The sequence below is a fragment of the Carcharhinus amblyrhynchos genome, chromosome 9 (genome assembly GCF_965287045.1).
Source record: "Carcharhinus amblyrhynchos chromosome 9, sCarAmb.v2.hapA, whole genome shotgun sequence".
Taxonomy (NCBI): domain Eukaryota; kingdom Metazoa; phylum Chordata; class Chondrichthyes; order Carcharhiniformes; family Carcharhinidae; genus Carcharhinus; species Carcharhinus amblyrhynchos.
In genome coordinates this window covers 41,934,423-41,954,505 of record NC_137332.1, presented here as the reverse complement: position 1 = coordinate 41,954,505, position 20,083 = coordinate 41,934,423, and the positions used below count along the sequence as shown (strand labels likewise).

The following is a 20,083-nucleotide window of genomic DNA, read 5'->3' as shown; positions in this document are numbered from 1 at the left end:
TGCTAAGACATCGCAAGCATTGGTCCTCATTGTAGTAAAGACAAAAACACTGCTCCCTAAAGATCCCTAAGTGTGCACAACTTCCTGCTGTGACCCATTTTCCCCTTCCTCCATCTTCTAGTAGCTTGTCCTGCTCCACATGAGCTTTCTTCATTCTTTCAGTTATTATGGTTAGGGTCAGTAATGATGTGAAACCCTTGTACCCTTTCCCTTACTGCCCATAATGAGTGTGGTTTTTGGAGAGGAAGATATGTGTGTTTCTTTGCCTCCAAAGTGTGTAGTCCATCTAGATAGTGGTTTTAAGCTATAGTGGGTTTAAAAAAGAGGGTTATTTATTTGCACAGTCACCTCTAAAGAACACAAGAACATAAGAAATAGGAGCAGGAGTAGGCCATCTAGCCCTTCGAGTCTGCCCCGCCATTCAACAAGATCATGGCTGATCTGAAGTGGCTCAGTTCCACTTTCCCGCCTTCTCCCCATAACCCTTAATCCCCTTGCCTACCAAAAACCTATCTACCCGCGTCTTAAATATATTTAGCGAGGTAGCCTCCACCACTTCAACGGGCAGAGAATTCCAGAGATTCACCACCCTTTGATTGAAGAAGTTCCTTTTCAACTCTGTTCTAAACTGCCCCCCTCCCTTATCTTGAGGCTGTGCCCTCTAGTCCTGCTGTCCTTTCTGAGCGGGAAGAACCTCTCCACCTCTACCCTATCCATCCCTTTCATCATCTTATACATCTCAATGAGATCCCCCCTCATCCTTCTAAACTCTAACGAGTACAAGCCCAGTCTATTCAGCCTCTCCTCATAGCTCAACCCCCTCAACTCCAGTATCAGCCTAGTAAACCTTCTCTGCACTCCCTCCAAGGCCAAAATATCCTTGTGCAAGTGCAGCGACCAAAACTGCACACAGTACTCCAGCTGTGGCCTCACCGGTGCCCTGTATAGTTGCAGCAAGATCTCCCTACTTTTATATTCAATCCCCCTCGCTATGAAGGCCAGCATCCCATTTGCCTTCCTGACCACCTGCTGCACCTGTAGGCTGGGTTTTTGCAACTCATGCACAAGGACCTCCAGGTCCCTCTGCACCGTAGCATGCTGCAGCTTTTCGCCCTGTAAGTAGTAGCCCTTCCTACTATTAGTCCTACCAAAGTGGATAACCTCACACTTGCCAACATTGTATTCCATCTGCCAGATCCTCGCCCACTCGCTCAGCCTATCTAGATCCCTCTGCAGACTTTCCACACCCTCCACGCAATTTGCTGTACCACTTATCTTTGTGTCATCAGCAAATTTCGACACCTTACAATCGGCTCCCTCCTCCAGATCATCTATATAAATGGTAAATAGCTGAGGCCCCAGCACTGATCCCTGGGGCACTCCACTAGTCACCAACCGCCAATCCGAATAGCACCCATTGACCCCCACTCTCTGCCTCCTATTTGACAGCCAATCCCCTATCCATGCTAACACCGTACCCCCAACTCCATGCCCCCTTACCTTCTGTAATAACCTCTTGTGCGGCACCTTATCAAACGCCTTCTGAAAATCGAGAAACACCACATCCACTGGTTCCCCTCTATCCACCGCACTAGACACATCCTCATAGAATTCCAATAAATTCGTCAGACACGACTTCCCCTTAACGAATCTGTGCTGCGTCTGCTCTATTAAACAATTCTTCTCAAGATGTCTCGCTATTTTCTCTTTGATTACGGATTCAAGCATTTTTCCTACCACAGACGTTAAACTAACCGGCCTATAATTCCCTGCATTTTGCTTGCTACCCTTTTTAAACAGCGGCGTAACATTAGCCATTTTCCAATCTTCTGGCACTCCCCCGGAATCCAGCGAGGTTTGGAAAATAATCACCAAGGCATCCACTATCCCCTCTGCCATTTCCTTCAGAACCCTGGGATGCATTCCATCCGGTCCTGGCGACTTGTCCACCATCAGTCCCTCTAGTCTGTTGAGCACTGCCTTTCTAGCAACAATGATCTCATTCAGGCCCTCCACTCCTACCATCTTTCCAGCGCAAAATATTCGCGTCCTCCTCCGTGAAGACCGAAGCAAAAAAGTTATTCAAGGCCTCAGCCATTTCCTCATTCCCCACCACTAAACCCCCCTCTCATCCTCAAAGGGTCCAACATTCACCCTAGCCAGCCTCCTCCTTTTTATATATTTATAAAAACTCTTACTATCCTTTTTTATATTTAGCGCTAGCCTAGATTCATAGTCTATCCTTCCTTTCTTTATCAACTTCTTTGTCATTCTTTGTTGATATTTAAACATAAGAAATAGGAGCAGGAGTAGGCCATCCAGCTCCTCGAGCCCGCCCCGCCACCCAACAAGACCATGGCTGATCTGTCGTGGCTCAGTTCCACATTCCCGCCCTCTCCCCATAACCCTTAATCCCCTCTCTTATCAAAAACCCATCAACCCGCATCTTAAAAATATTTAGCGAGGCAGCCTCCACCACTTCAACGGGCAGAGAATTCCAGAGATTCACCACCCTTTGAGTGAAGAAGTTCCTCCTCAACTCCGTTCTAAACCGCCCCCCCTTTATCTTGAGGCTGTGCCCCCTAGTCCTACTATCCTTTCTGAGCGAGAAGAGTCTCTCCACCTCTATCCTATCCATCCCATTCATCATCTTATACGTCTCAATGAGATCTCGCCTCATTCTTCTAAACTCTAACGAGTACAAGCCTAATTCATTCAGCCTCTCCTCATAGCTCAACCCCCTCAACTCCAGCATCAGCCTAGTAAACCTCCTCTGCACTCCCTCCAAGGCCAAAATATCCTTGCATAAGTATGGCGCCCAAAACTGCACACAGTACTCCAGCTGCAGCCTCAGTAATGCCCTATACAGCCGCAGCAAGACCTCCCTACTTTTATATTCAATCCCCCTCGCTATGAAGGCCAGCATCCCATTCGCCTTCCTGACCACCTGCTGCACCTGCAAGCTGGGTTTTTGCGACTCATGCACAAGGACCCCAAGGTCCCTCTGCACCGTCGCCTGCTGCAGTTTTTCGCCACTTAAGTAATAACCCTTCCTACCATTATTCCTACCAAAGTGGACCACCTCGCACTTGCCAACATTAAATTCCACTTGCCATTTCCTGGCCCATTCGCCCAGCCGATCTAGATCCTTCTGCAGACTCTCCACACCCTCCGCACAATTTGCCGTTCCACCAATCTGGGTGTCATCAGCAAATTTCGACACCCTACACTCGGTTCCCTCCTCCAGATCATCTATATAAATGGTAAATAGCTGAGGCCCCAGCACCGACCCCTGGGGCACTCCACTAGTCACCATCCGCCAATCCGAATAGCACCCATTGACCCCCACTCTCTGCCTCATATTTGACAACCAATCCTCTATCCACGCTAACACCCTACCCCCATCAACCCACGTCTCCCCCCAACTCCATGTCCCCTGACCTTCTGCAATAACCTCTTGTGAGGTACCTTGTCAAACGCCTTCTGAAAATCAAGAAAGACCACATCCACCGGCTCTCCTCTATCCACCGCCCTAGACACATCCTCATAGAACTCCAGTAAATTTGTCAGACACGACTTCCCTTTAACGAAACCGTGCTGCGTCTGCTCTATCAAGCACTTTCTCTCAAGATGCCTCGCTATTTCCTCCTTGATGACGGATTCTAACATTTTACCTACAACAGACGTTAAACTAACCGGCCTATAATTCCCTGCCTTTTGCCTGGCACCCTTCTTAAACAACAGTGTAACATTAGCCGTTTTCCAATCTTCCGGCACTTCCCCGGAATCCAGCGATGTCTGGAAAATAACCACCAAGGCATCCACTATCACCTCCGCCATTTCTTTCAGAACCTTGGATGCATTCCATCCGGTCCTGGCGACTTGTCCACAATCAGTCCCTCCAGTCTGTCGAGCACCACCTCTCTAGTAACAGTAATGTCATTAAGACCCTCCAGTCCTACCACCTTTCCATCTCTAACACCTGGCAAATTATTCATGTCCTCCTCCGTGAAGACAGAAACAAAAAAGTTATTCAAGACCTCAGCCATATCCCCATCCCCTACCACTAAGTCCCCCTTCTCATCCTCTAAGGGATCAACGTTCACCCTAGCAGCCTCTTCCTTTTTATATATTTATAAAAACTCTTGCTATCCTTTTCTATATTAAGTGCTAGCCCAGCTTCATAGTTTTTCCTACCCTTCTTTATCAACTTCTTTGTCAATCTTTGTTGACATTTAAACCTCTCCCAATCCTCTTCTCGCCCACTACTCTTAGCTACTCTAAAAGCCTCCGTTTTTAATTTAACACTTTCCTTCACCTCCTTCGTTATCCACGACTGATTACCTCTCCTCCTACGGTCCTTTTTAACCATCGGAATAAATTTCTGCTGAGCACCAAGAAAGATCTCCTTAAAGATCCTCCACTGCTCCTCAGCAGACCTACCTTCCAATGCGCTCCCCCAGTCGACATTCGCCAATTCTTCTCTCATCCTACCGTACTCCCCTGTGTTCAAACAAAGGACACAGGTCCGGGATCCTACTTTCTCCTCCTCCATCTGCATCAGAAACTCCACCATACAATGATCACTCTTCCCAAGAGGATCCTTCACGACAAGGTCCCTGATTCTACCTGCCCCATTACATAACACCAGATCTAAGATAGCTCGCTCCCTCATCGGCTCCAACACACACTGTTCAAGGAAACTATCCCGGCAGCATTCTAAGAACTCTTCCTCAAGCCCACCGCGTCCAACATGGGTCAACCAATCAATATGTAGATTGAAATCCCCCATAATTATCGCCGTTCCATTCCTGCACGCAGCATTTATTTGCGCGTTTATAGCCCGCCCCACCTCCAGGTCATTATTTGGGGGCCTATAGACGATACCCACCAGCGTCTTCCTTCCCTTGCTGTTCCTAATCTCCACCCACAACGATTCCACGTTCTGCTCTTTGGCGCCTATATCTTCCCTTACTACTACCCTGATACTATCCTTAATCAGCAGAGCTACCCCCCCCCCCCCCCCCCACCCACCTCTTTTTCCTCCCGTCGATCCTTCCTAAACACTTGATACCCCTGTACGTTCAGCTCCCAGTCCCTGTCACCTTGCAACCACGCCTCTGAAATGGCCACCAGATCATATCCATTTGTGCTGATCTGTGCCACCAGCTTATTCATTTTGTTCCGAATGCTTCGTGCATTCAGATAAAGTGTCTTCATCCCAGCCTTCACCTGGACCCTCTTTGAAGGAATGCTACCAACCTTACTCATGCCCCCTACTCCCTTTATTATTGGGACATCCTTGGCCTCTTCCCGTACCTGTACCCTCTTCTTTACTTTCTACAGTCCTAGTTATACGATTTGCCAGGACTCTGGTCCCAGCACGGTTCAGACCAACACCATCCCACCTGAACAGGTCCCACCTGCCCCAGTACTGGTGCCAATGCCCCATAAGTTCAAAACCATTCCTCCCACACCAATCCCTGAGCCACCCATTCACCTCTTCAATCCTATCTACCCTACGCCCATCTGCACACGGTTCAGGTAGTAATCCAGAGATAACCACCTTGTCGGTTCTGCTTTTTAATTCCATTCCCATCTTTTCATACTCCCTCTCCAGATCCTCAGTTCACATCTTGCCTATGTCTTTGACACCGACATGCACCACAACGACCGGATTCTCACCCTCCCACTCCAGGTTCCTCTGCAGCCCAGATGCGACACCCTGGACCCAAGCACCAGGCAGACAACACACCCTTCTGTGTTCTTTAAAGTCTTAATGCCACATCAATCACTCAGCACTCACACTCATGCGCACACACACACACATGCTTGAAAAAGCATTTATTTGGAGAGAATAGTGTACTTATACAAGCTATAAACAAAAGAAGAAATCATTATTCACATATCTGGCTCACTGTACTAGAACAGTCATGTGAGTTCAGGAATCAAGGCACCTTCTCCACATTTGAATTGTAGGTTAGATGAGTTCAGATAGCTGAAGTTGGAAATCTAAATTCTTGTAGGATTCCTTGAAAAGAACAGGTCATGAAGCTAGGCATTTATGGTTTACGGATCAGGAGGTCCAGTTTCTTTACAGGTGGACTTGGATCTGAAAGGCAAAGATGACAGCAGCTGAAGTGACCTGCAGACTGGGTCTTTAAATAAAAGCTAGTTATTTATAGCCAGTTTTGGTCACATAACCAATATGTTTTTGCCCACTTTCTAAAGTGGCTTAAAGCTGAAAGCCAGTACAAGCTCTGCAGATAGTGATTGACTTCATAAGTCCAGTCCAGAGAGGCATCCACCCAGGGTGATTCAATTGGGAATTTTCTGGAAACTGCAGATGGTGTTTTGAAATTGGAAAGGTCACCTGACGCTAAGTAACCATCTGAACCACTTGTTTAGTGTATATTTGAAAGAAACAGTTCCAGAAGCTTAAATACAAGCATTGCCTATTTTTAAAGTGAAGACCAGGGCATGCCGTTACTGGGCACCACGTTGTACTGAGGATGATGTTATGTTCGGTTCCCTTCAGTAGTATGTGCATGATTCCACTTTAAAGCATTGGAAGGTTGCATTACATCAGGAATAAAGGCTCTGCACAGCCCAGTTTAACCCCTGTGTCTCTCAGAAAACTGATTAGTTAAGGCATGGATTGGCTAACGAACAGGGGACAGTCAGTAGGCATAGCAGGCATGGGTAATTTTCTGATTGACATGATGTAACAAATGGTGCGCATAGAGTGCTGGGGCCTCAGCCTTTTATAATTTATGTGTCTTGGATAAAGAGGTCAAAGGTATGGTTGCTTAATTTACTGATGATACAAAGGTAGATAGAAAGGCAAGTTGTGAAGAGGATAAGGAAGCTATAAAGGGATATAGTTAGGTTTAGTGAGTGGGCAAATTTCTGGCATCTGGTGTATGATGTGGAAAAATGTGACGTCCATTTTAGCTGGAAGAATAAAAAAAGAAGCGCATAATCTGAATGATGAAACTCTGAGATTTGGAGATATCTGGGTGTCTGAGTGCAGGAATTGCACAGGCACAGCAAGTAATTAGGAATGTTAATAGAATGTTATTGTTTATTGCAAAGAGAATTGAATTCAAGCATAGGGAGAGTATACTTCAGTTAAACAGAGTATGGGTGAGACCGCATCTGGAGTACTGTGTACAGTATTGGTCTCCTTATTTAAGGAAGGATGTAAATGCGTTGGAAGCTGGTCAGAGAAGATTTGCTCGAATAATACCAGGAATGGGTGGGTTGTCTTATTGGATAAGTTTGGACAGGCCGGGCCCTATATCTGTTGGAGTTCAGAAGAGAAGACGTGATTTGATTGAAACTTGTAACACCCTGAAGTCTCTTGACATGGTAGATTCGGGCAGGCTTTTTCTTCTTGTTGGGGAATCTAGAATGAAAGGTCACTATTTTAAAAATAAGGAGTCATCCATTTCAGACAGAGTTAAGGAGAGTTTTTTTTTACTTGGGAGATTGAGAGTCTTTGGAACTTTCTTCCTGACTGATGGAAGCAGAGTTTTTGAATATTTTAAAGGCAAAGCTAGATAATTTTTGATTAACAAGAGGGTGAGAGGTTACCAGGGATAGGTTACAATCAGATTTTCCATAATCTTACTGAATGACAGGTCAGGCTCAAGGGGCTGAGTGACCCTGCTCTTAATTCATATGTCCATACAGCATTATACGAAAGCTTGTTCTATTCATACAGGCATCAGATCCTGGAAGAGGGCACTGAGTCTAATTGCATCAATTTCCAATGCAAATTTCCTTAGAAAGTCTGTGGACAAGTCTAAGTGCAATGAATAATCTGCCCATTTGTTCTCTACTGACTGTGAAACCAGGCTATTGGTAATAATCGTGCACACTGCATCATTTTTTGACCAGGTGGGAGTGGAAAATCAAGCATTAGAAATTACAATTTCCAATATGTGCTCTTACTGTTCAAGACAGCCTATTAAATATGAAAAAAGAACATTAGTCCATTAACATTTTCTTGCTGTTAAATGTATGGCTCCTATTAACTGCTTTGGATTTCTTATTCTCTAAACTTTGTTATTTTGTGTAGTGCGCCCAAGGATTGGTTCAGTTGCAGGTTGGTCGCCTGAAAGCAGGGTCATGGATTTCATCAAGGAGAATATCACAAGGCAGTCAGGTCAGGATCTTTTGTTCTGTAAACACTACAGTCTGTTTCCTGATCGGATTGCTGGATGTTATTTATAATTTCCCAACTTTATATAACACCAAAGATATTTTAATTAAATAACTGCTTGTCAGACAACGCTCTTTACCAACACTACCCAAAATGCAATGAAATTAAACTGCGTTAAGAGTTACTTTGGTCTAGATTGATTTAATGTGTCCCCATCTGGCAAATCACATATGAACAGATCTGAACTGATTAATCATATGTGAACATTCAAGGCTATAGGCTAAGTACTGGTGGATGGGATTAGGTGGGAGTTCAGGTGTTTCCCATGAGACATTGCAGATTTGATTGGCTTTAATTCTATATTCTGGAAGCAGTTCACCTGTCTGCCACAACTGGATATTTGGCCGTGACTGAAAACATCTAGTTTCAAAATTACATTTAATGCTCTTTAATTGCTTCAACATCCTCTAGACCTGGAATACCATGGTGATATGTCTCCAATCCTCCTCCTGTTTATCTCAGCCAATGTGTGTGCATCTTTACCATTTATGTATGCAACCCCAATTTAATAAGAACATAAGAAATAGGAGCAGGAGTAGGCCATCTAGCCCTTCGAGTCTGCCCCGCCATTCAATAAGATCATGGCTGATCTGAAGTGGCTCAGTTCCACTTTCCCGCTTTCTCCCCATAACCCTTAATTCCCTTGCCTGCCAAAAACCTATCTAACCGTGTCTTGAATAAATTTAGCGAGATAGCCTCCACCACTTCAACGGGCAGAGAGTTCCAGAGATTCACCACCCTTTGAGTGAAGAAGATCCTCCTCAACTCCGTTCTAAACTGCCCCCCCCTTATCTTGAGGCTGTGCCCTCTAGTCCTGCTGTCCTTTCTGAGCGGGAAGAATCTCTCTACCTCTACCCTATTCATCCCTTCATTATCTTATACATCTCCGTAAGATCCCCCCTCATCCTTCTAAACTGCAACGAGTACAAACCCAGTCTATTCAGTCTCTCTTCATAGTCCAACCCGCTCATCTCTGGTATCAGCCTAGTGAACCTCCTCTGCACTCCTTCCAAGGCCAAAATATCCTTGCGCAAGTGTGGCGACCAAAACTGCACACAGTACTCCAGCTGCAGCCTCACCAATGCCCTGTACAGTTGCAGCAAAATCTCCCTGCTTTTATATTCTATCCCCCTCGCTATAAAGGCCAGCATCCCATTTGCCTTCCTGATCACCTGCTGCACCTGCAAACTGGGTTTTTGCGACTCATGCACAAGGACCCCGAGGTCCCTCTGCACCGTTGCCTGCTGCCGCTTTTTGCCCTTTAAATAGTAATCCCTCCTACAATTATTCCTGCCAAAGTGGATAACCTCACACTTGCTAACATTGTACTCCATCTGCCAGGCGCCCATTCGCTCAGCCTATCTAGATCCCTCTGCAGACTTTCCACACCCTCCGCACAATTTGCTTTTCCACTTATCTTTGTGTCATCAGCAAATTTCGACACCCTGCACTCAGCCCCCTCCTCCAGATCGTCTATATAAATGGTAAATAGCTGAGGCCCCAGCACCGATCCCTGCGGCACTCCACTAGTCACCAACCGCCAATCAGAATAGCACCCATAGATACCCACTCTCTGCCTCCTATTAGACAACCAATCCTCTATCCACGCTAACACCTTACCCCCAACTCCATGCCCCCTAACCTTCCGAAGCAACCTTTTGTGCGGCACCTTATCAAACGCCTTCTGAAAATCGAGAAACACCACGTCCACCGGTGCCCCTCTGTCTACCGCACTCGTCACATCCTCATAGAATTCCAATAAATTTGTCAGACACAACTTCCCCTTGACGAATCCGTGCTGCGTCTGCTCTATTAAACAATTCTTCTCAAGATGCCTCGCTATTTCTTCTTTGATGACGGATTCAAGCATTTTTCCCACAACAGACGTTAAACTAACCAGCCTATAATTACCTGCCTTTTGCCTGCTACCCTTTTTAAACAGCGGCGTAACATTAGGCGTTTTCCAATCTTCCGGCACTTTCCCGGAATCCAGCGAGGTTTGGTAAATAATCACTAAGGCATCTACTATCACCTCTGCCATTTCCTTCAGAACCCTGGGATGCATTCCATCCGGTCCTGAGGACTTGTCCACCATCAGTCCTGCTAGTTGATCAAGCACTACCTCTCTAGTGACAGTAATCGCATTCAGGCCCTCAACTCCTACCATCCTTCTATCTTTAATACCCGGCAAACTATTCACGTCCTCCTCCGTGAAGACTGAGGCAAAAAAGTTATTTAAGGCCTCAGCCATTTCCTCATCCCCCACCACTAAATCCCCCCGCTCATCCTCTAAGGGCCCAACATTCACTCTAGCCAGCCTCCTCCTCTTTATGTATTTATAAAAACTCTTACTATCCTTTTTTATATTTTTTATATTTAATCAGGATTGCATTGTCATCTTTAACGTTAAATGACTCAAGATTTACTTTTAATGTTCATGCTGACATGACAATCTAAGAACATAAGATATAGGAGCAGAATTAGGCCATTCGGCCCTAAGAGTCTGCTCCACCATTCAATCATGGCTAATAGTTTCTCAACCCCATTCTCCTGCCTTTTCCCCATAACTTTTGATCCCCTTACCAATCAAGAACCTATTTATCTCTGTGTTAAATACACTCAATGACCTGGCCTCCACAGCCTTCTGGGGCAATTAATTCTATAGATTCACCAACCTCTGGCTGAAGAAATTCCTCCTCATCTTTGTTCCAAAGGGTCATCCCTTTACTCTGAAGCTGTTCCTCGGTTCCTAGTCTCTTCTACTAATAGAAAAATCTTCCCCACATCTACTCTATTCAGGCTTTTCAGTAAGTTTCAATGAGATTCCCCGCTTAATCTCAAAAAGACAATATCCGTATTACATATTCTCAAAGATTCATATAATTTTCCCAATATTGTTTTAGCTTCTATTTATCAATTATGAAAATCTTTACATTTTGGCAGCAATCACTTTCAGTGAGGTTTGTAAAAGGCAGCAACAACCATTACATTGGATAAAATGTTCATGAACTGAACTCAAAAAATATTAAGTATTGAAGCTGTGATAAGCAGCCGTTATCTGTGGCTTCAAAATATTACACTGGTAAGTCATCAAAGAAGAATTAAAAGGATGAACTAACTAACTCAGCTGCAAGATTTAAATTACTCAGGCTTCTTTGATGAAGCCAATATAAAATGATTAGTGGCATTTAAAAAAAACACGTTGATTATTATTTTCCAGTTGGAATTCTTAGTTAAATCATTTATTTTCCGTTTGCAATGAGTTTTATTGCAAATTGTTAATTATCACATGCTCTGTTACATATTTTCTACAATGTGTTGTCTGATAAAAGTTTACACTCAAGATATTGGGCAGCACAATGGTTAGCTCTGCTGCTTCCAGCACCCTGACCTGGGTTCAGTTCGGGCCTTGGGTGACTGTGTGGAGTTTGCATGTGTGCGTGGGTTTCCTCTGGGTGCTCTGGTTTCCTCCCACACTCCAAAGATGTGTGGGTTACGTTGATTGGTCTTGCTAAATTGACCCTTGGTGTCTGAAGATGTATAGTTTATCAGGATTAGTAGGGTAAATACCTGGGGTTATGCGGATAGTGTTTGGATGGGGTTCCTGTCAGTGAAAGGTTGAATGGCTTCTTTCTGCACAGTAGGGATTCAATGATATAGTTGTATCTTTCTTTCAAATGATTTTAAGCCTCTGAATTTCCAGCATTTGTTGTGTTTATTTGAAATCGCCTGCTTTTATTTTTTCCCCTTTATTGTCAGTCCCTTCATTTTCACTGCTGTTTGGACCTGAATCATGATGGGATGGCAGTGGTTGGGCAGGAGAGATAGAAGGAAATGACAATATTAGTGACCATTAATCTGGAAATATTTGTGGATCCCCATGCCCAGCAGCTACATGGAGCTTACGTGATCAAAGTACAGTTTGACATGTCAGAAAGAACTGGAAAATAAACTCATTCTTCACTGCTCAAAGTAAACAGCACAAAAGATTAGGTTAAAACTGTAGACTGAATCAGGAATGCACTTGATTTCAATTTGCCGTCATATCTAGTTGCTTTCTTCTTTTAAATTGGGTAACCTTGTTTAATTAGAGTTCCTTTTGATTCTAGATGAGCCAAGTAAGTACTATCAGTAATCCTCCTGCCTTTGGAACTGCTGTGACCACGTCACAAAACATATCTGGTGGCAAGAAGAGTTCAGCTGACACCTCACAAAGAAACTCGGGTAAAATATCAGAATTATATGTATAATGTGCTGAACTTCTTTATCTGCAACCTTTAACCATGCTGAGGCAAATTTCACCTTGACCATCTGAGTGGGTTCTAGAATGGATGGATAATCCGCTCCGCCAGTTAATGACCAAGCTGATGAAAGTGACAGTAACCCCACTGGTTCTTTTGTACAATCCACTATAAACTTAAACATTAAGTAGGAAGTAAAGGTCCAGATCTCCTGTGTTGTTACTTTATGTTTGTACTATTGTTCAATTCTTAAGCAGGAGCTGAATTCCGCAAACACTCAAGGAACATGGACAGGAATTTGCTTTAACAGTGCAGCTATAAATGTAATTGTACAAACGTGTGCAGTTAATTTGAAAGGAATGACTTAAACATTAAAAAAGAATAAAACCATTCAGAGACAATCATTCAACAAAAGGGCCTAAATTTTCCAGTCTCTGGCTTGTGTGAAACCAGATGTGTGATCAATGCACATTGGAACCCCACAGAAGTCCTGATGTATTGACCTGTGTGAGAATTGTCTGGGAAGTTTGATGCGAAAATTCTCCTATTCTCTGGAACCCTCCAAGAATGTCTCCTCCTCTGATCTAGAGTTGGAGACTCTAGATCAGAGGAGGAGCCGGTTCTGATTTAATTGGCTGAATAGTTACCCAGCAAGTGTTAGATGGGAAAAAAACCTAGTCTAACTCTTGGGTAAGGACATAGCTAACCCCTAATCACTCACACTATGACCCCCCCCCCCCCACTTCCCTCCTCCCCGTTCAACTATCCTCCAACACCTGACTACCTCCCAAAACCTGACTCCTCCCTTGACTTCCTGAGTACCCCTTTGCCTATCACCTTCCCGAACCTGTGACTACTGTGCCAGCTCAACTAGAATACCTATCTCCAAGCAGCTGGCTACATCCCTCAAATGGACATGACTACACCCCCCCGACACAACTATCCCCTGACCAACTACCCACTCGTCCATCTGCCACCCCACCTGACTACCACCCTCCCCCAGCCACCTAGTTGCTTCCATCCCTTCCGGCCATTCAGTGTCCCTTCCCTGGCCACCCTGTATCCCCCTCCCTGGTGCATTCACCCCTCCCCCTCCCCTGCATCTCCCCATCCCCCATCCCTGGCCACCTCACATTCCCATCAACACTACATGTATTTTCTTATTCATCCATTCATTCACATTCACACCCGACCTTTAAACTTACTATATGTCAGCTCGTGCCATAAAAAGGGGGCATGTCCTGCACCCATACGCCCCTCCATTTCTACAACACTGTGATGGAGTTCTCAGAGGTACATTAGGTTCTGCATCTCTGGTAAAGCTGAGTTCAGAAGACCCATGCAAAAGAAACGTGCAGTTGTAAAGAGGAGAAGGAAAGCTCAAGGGAGCAATGATCTGATGATGATTACAGTTCCTTGGAAGACCCAGGCCAATATCTTGACTCTATTTTATTGTGTGCTCTTCTGAGGTAAAGTTCTGTGCGAATATCTCGCAGTGTAATCTAGCAGAGATTCACAATAAGCATTCATCTTCAGATATTCCCAACTGAACTCTAGCCTGCTGCCTTTCATATGCAACAGTCAATCAGATTTATCATGGATCAACTAAACTCAATGCAATGTACGCCACCATTTAAGCTGCAACAATGGAAGTATTTGGTTGCTCCAGTAACTTGGTGAATTTATCCATTGAATCATGAATCATTAATACCAGGAAGATGCCAGATTCAATCCATGTTTGTGCTAAGAAATTTGATCAACGTGGGTTAGCACAGCAGCATAATTGCTTTCATTGCCCTTAGTTCACCAAATCTTAGTTCACCATTTATCACTAAATAACAGCCACTAATGGAAGGAGAAGCAGGATTGAGCTCTCCTGTAAAGATTAATATGATTTAATAGTTCATCTATTCGTGCATTAATGAAGATCTTCAAAAGAAGAGAAAAGAGTAGAAAATGAGGGTAAAAATAGATACATTTTTAATAGCATGGTATTGCTTCAACATTTAAACTGTCATGAATAAGGTCTGCTTATTCTCTGCTCTGCAGTAGCCAGAAAAATATTTTAACACCTGCAATAAAGATAATGCAATTGCAATGAAGGGCAGAATGGTGGCACCATGGTCAGCACTGCTGCCTCACAGTGTCAGGGACCCAGGTCCGATCCCCGGCTTGTGTCACTGTCTGTGTGAAGTTTGCACGTTCTCCCCCTGTCTGTGTGGGGTTTCCTATAGGTGCTCCTCTTTCCTCCTGCAGTCCAAAAGATGCGCTGGTTAGGCGCATTGGCCATGCTAACTTCTCCCTCAGTGTACCCAAACAGGTGCCAGAGTGTGGCAACTAAGAGATTTTCACAATAACTTAATTGCAGTGTTAATGTGTGCCTACTTGTGACACTAATAAATAAACTTCAAATATTGCACAACAGTACTACCCATTATAAAAGTTTGGAATTATAACCTTTCTGTTCAGCATAATACTTAATGCTGTTTTTGTAGTTTTTCAACATTTGTAAAAATACAACTTATTTTACTATTGCTACCAATCAATAAAATATGACTAATGCCATCTAATAATGAGTTTGGTCTTGTTTTGAATCTTTTAGGTTCAGATACAGGACTGAGAACTGTGGAAATAACAAGGGTGAGTGCAATTTATTAATTATTTTTTATAGTATGCAGGCAACAATCCATAGTCGTGAAATGTAACGATTTATTTTCAATATAAAATAAGGGGAACAGAGGGACTGAACCAAGGGAGAAATTAGCAAGAGTGGTCAAAGCTCAATTCAAAGAGATGTGATTTAAGGGTGATCTTCAAGGAAATGGGATGATGAGTAGATTAAGAATGGATTACCAGTAAGTGAGATATCGACAGCTGAAAGAATTACCACCAATCCTAAAGTGAAGACAAGGGAATTTGGGCAAGAACTAGGAATCGGAGCATTGAAGATTCATCAGTGGGAAGGGGCAATTGTAGGATTGGAGAAGGCTTTGGGGAGAGGGAGCGTTGGAGCCATGGGAAGGTAAAAAGTTAAGAGCACAAGATTTAACTTTGAGGAATTGGAAACAGGTTGATTAGTCTAAGCAGTCATGATGGGCTCATGAGACTTGGTGTGAGATAGGATACAGGCAGTAGATTTTGGAGCTAGAGTTTATAGGGTGGTGGCCTCCAAGGAGAGCATTGTGGTAATCAAGCCTGGAGTTGACATGAGTGTGCATAAAGGTGTCAACAACTAATGAAGTGAGCTGGAGAAAATCAGGTGATTTACAGAGGTGAATTGTGCTGGTAATTCCTTCACTTCTTCTCTCTAGTTGAACTCTTTGCTCCTCTTTGTGGCTTTTCTTCCATCGATCCTCCTTGATGCTCTTGCTTATCTTTCAGCTGATACCGACTTTTCAGTTGGCACTTCTAAAGCTGAAATTCATCCTATATTCTCTCTTTACAGATGGTAACTCACCTACTGTATATAATCAGCAATTTCTGTCTTATATTTTAATTTATTTTTTCTTGCTCGGGGTTATTAGACCTTGGAATTCATTGCGGTGGTCATTTAAACTTTAAGCCTGTTGTTTCTATAATGGGCTTCCACTGGCACTGTAAACAAGGGATGATCAAAGTTTAAAGGAAGACAGAGAAGGTTTTTAGACAAACTAGCCTAGGCTTCAATGTATTTTTGTAAATAAATACTGATTGATTTTGTTTTTCTGTTCAAAGTATTGTTTTGTACAATTATTAACAGGCTTATTTATCTTTATCACAGGGACCAAATGATGCGCTGGGAATTAGCATAGCAGGAGGCAAGGGGAGCCCTTTAGGTGATGTGCCTATCTTCATTGCCATGATCCAAGCCAGCGGAGTGGCAGCTCGCACACACAGACTCAAGGTGGGACAACAAACTGGCACTTGTATTTTTGCAAATCTGCAGCAGTAGTTGCAATGTTACATTAATTCCAAGTGATAGTTTATGTAGGTATGGTTACTATAGAATGCTTCTGTGTTAAAATGTTTAACCTCAACAATCACTGTGGAATGCGAACTGATTCTGGAAGCAAGATGTCTGCTTTGAGTACATAAATTATTGATTCCATTGTGCTTATTAGATTTTCTGAGATAGTGCAATCTCCTTAATAATTTGTGTGCTGTTCGAATATTTTTATCATTCTAAATTTGAAGTATAAACAATAGTGGAATGAAACAGGGTTATTCAGTCTATCAATCCAACTCCTTCCAACATACACTTAAACACTTTGTTCAATGAAGGATTTTTCAATTTGATTTACTTCTCTAAGATGAATGAAGCACAGATTAAAACTGTCTCAAAGATGTAAATTTTTACTTGTAAGTATTGGAACACTTTCAAGATGATGTATGGATAAATGCTTATTGGTATCAATTTCATGGAAATTGGGCAAACCCCTGCATAACATTTCACAGTTCCCCTCTAATCTCTCCAGTTTAAACACATTTAAGAAAGACGAAGGATTTCACTCTTACAGCCAATGTCTAAATTTCCCTACAAGTATTTTCTCAAGATATAGAAGGCACAAACTTGCTGTTTGATTTGATATATTACGGCCACGTGTATACAGATGAAACATACCGTTCATAGAGTATTTAGGGGAGAAGGAAAGGAGAGAGTGCAGAATATAGTGAAAAGCATAGAATGAGAGTAAAACATAGAATTAGAGAGTATGCTGGAGACAGCTCACAAGAAGTCATCTTGCTTCGGCGTCATCTTAGTTGTGAACTCAGATTTTACATAACCTTGGGTCTATCTGTGATGATCTGTGGTTTTCAGCATGTCTGTTCCATTGATGACCTTGATTTATGTTACACACCTCTGGAAATCTTCTCTTAAATACTTGAATGAATCATTTCTTAAAGCTTTGTGCATCTTCAAATTCAGGCAGCAACCAACATCATGAACTTTTTAAGCAAGCTATAATGTTATAATCTCCAACCAATCTCCAGGCTTGGGTCACTGTCTGTGCAGAGTCTGCATGTTCTCCCTGTATGTGTGTAGGTTTCCTCCAGGTGCTTCAGTTTCTTCCCACAGCCTGAAAGACGTGCTAGTTAGGTGCATCAGCCAGGTTGAATTCTCCCTCAGTACCTGAACAGGCACAGGAGTGTGGTGACTAGGGGATTTTCACAGTAACTTCATTATAATGTTAATGTGAGCCTATTTCTGACTAATAAATAAGATAAACTAAATAAACTACAAAGTTCTGTTAGATTCTATGTATTTTCCTTTTAAGTCTTTCTGTCCGTGCTTCAAGCGATGGCTTATTCTTTATTTTTTTCTGTTGCTAGAATAGTTTTTCCCTTCCTTTTGATTCTTTTTCCATTAGTCTCATCCTACACTTGTTATTCATTACTCTTTTGCTGATGATCCACTGCATTCAATTTCCTTGAAATTGTTGGCAAAGTCTACTGTTGCTTTGAGCATAATGTACTAGTCCGTTACAATGATATGAATGTAGATTAGAATAGACTAATGGGTGTAACACAGGAACAAGACATAAAAACTGATGTGGGCACATTTAATCCGTACAAATAAATAGTTTGGAATATAGGTGTCAACAGACAACAGGTGGCGTCCTTGACCTGGTATTGAAATACACCATAAAAATCAATACATTCATGCCTTTAGATATTTACAACAATTATTTACAATGCATTTGATCCCGTGAAAATTATTGTAGTTTTTTTCAACGGTGAATGGTAACAGTTTTGGTCATACTTAATGTTATTTTATGTGTAATCCAAAGTTAAGCTAGTTATCCATTCTTCAGCTTTTCTATGTCTTCTATTCAATTAGTCTGGCAGCAGATTTCTGAAAAAATTATATCCTAAAAAATTAAACAGGATTTTCATTTTTGAGTATATTTTTCTCCTTCTGAACTATGCACCATCTGCAGTTGCAAAGAAGCGCTTAAGGATGATTCTTGTTCCTATTTTCTCTCCATTACTGTGCTTATGTGCTTGATTACAGTTCAGTGCCTCTATGTAGCTGAGAAAGCAGATGCTGTATTGCCAAGTTAAACAAATATTTAACTTGGAAGTCAAAATAGTAAACTGAATAGGAAATACAATTAAATTTTAAAACCATGGCCCAAATCTTCCAATATCGAAAGCAGCAATATCTGGATTGAAGTCTGTTTTAAGCGGCAGGATCGTGAGGAAAGCCTGGTGCATGGTGTGATTGCCTGAAAAGTCTAAACTTCTGATGGGATAATTTGCACTCCGTGGGACCCTCCTTGAAAATCTCCAATACTGAACTCAGTATTAGAGACTTGAGCCAGATACACAGAACCTATCTGGATATTGCCCTGGGAATGTTATGCTGGTTAATATCTGTCAAACATGATGATTTGCCAGTGTAACTGAATTGAGCATCACAACCAACTCCCCCAATTGCACCCATATCTCCGACCCAACTGCCCCACTGATCTGACCACATCCCCTGACCTGTCTCCACCCATCGTGACTACCCGCTCTTGCCCCACCCCTGCTCTTGCCTGCCCCCGACCCCACCTGCCTGCCCCCGACCAACACTGATGCCCCACCCACCCATGACCCCGCTGCTCCTGCCCACCCCTGCCCTCATCCCTGCCCCCACCTCCACTCCGACCCCTGCTCAACCCTGCCCGCCCCTGCTCTTCCTCGCCCCCGCTCCACTTGCACTTGCCCTTCCCCGACTCACCCCTGCCAACCCACACCTGCACCCCCTGCCCCCTCGCGCGCCCACCCACTCATTTATTCACTACTCTCACTCATTCATTAAAAAATTTGAGACATTTTAAAACTTACCTGACTGTGGCAGTACCATACAGAAGGTTCAAAGGGCCCTTTGTTCCATTCTCCTATGCTCACTGGGCATACCCTGGAAGATCTGCATTGTCCTCTTTCTGTTTCAGCCAGGATCAAAAGTCTCAGCTGAAAATGGACAGATCCATCTTTGCAGCAGCGGCAATACTTGCAACATTGCTGCTGATGGGAAGATCTGGGCCCATGCTTTCCATTACTTTGCAAGATAATGTGTAAACCTTTAGTGCTGATTGTTATGAAACCAAATTTAAGGGTGAAGCAGCTTTTTTGGGAATTAAATCTTCTTGGCAGCCTCAAATCTCATATTTTTCTATCTTGTCAGTTATCACTGGAGATCAGTGACAGAATAGGGTCATACCAGAGATTGAAAATAATCTGTCAATACACACTGCATCCTCACAGCCTTTATAGGTGCGAAAATTGCATTTCCTGACAGACCTTAATTTATGGTGACCTCCGAACTTTTCAACCAACGATTTGGGGGTATTCATCACAAAGGACTCCTTCCTTATAAGCTGGACAATTCCAAGATAGAAAGAAAAGGACAAGTCTAGGCATGACCAATAATGTAATGATGGAGCATTATAGGTAGAGGTCAAGAGTTCAAATCTACATTTCGGGAAGAGGCAGGCGGTGGTTTTAAAACATAATGTGAATGCATTGAAGATATTTTGGAAAGAAGGTTTATTGTGTATCCTTCATGTTGAGTGGACTGATATCCAATGTTCTCAAAATATGCCATTATGTGCATTTGAATCTATGAATTGTGTTGGCCTGATATCATCCC

General features: G+C 43.1%; 1 protein-coding gene across 5 annotated transcripts in view; it reads left to right on the top strand.

Annotated features, from left to right (window-relative positions):
* The window catches only part of patj (PATJ crumbs cell polarity complex component), a 359,514-nt gene that overhangs the window by 308,080 nt on the left and 31,351 nt on the right, over positions 1–20,083 (top strand). For all 5 annotated transcript variants that reach the window (XM_080195514.1, XM_080195515.1, XM_080195511.1 and 2 more), the window contains 4 exons: positions 8,084–8,170; positions 12,337–12,451; positions 15,071–15,108; positions 16,229–16,351. In XM_080195514.1, coding sequence (XP_080051640.1) covers positions 8,084–8,170; positions 12,337–12,451; positions 15,071–15,108; positions 16,229–16,351 — 363 coding nt within the window. The remainder of the gene's footprint in view (positions 1–8,083; positions 8,171–12,336; positions 12,452–15,070; positions 15,109–16,228; positions 16,352–20,083) is intronic.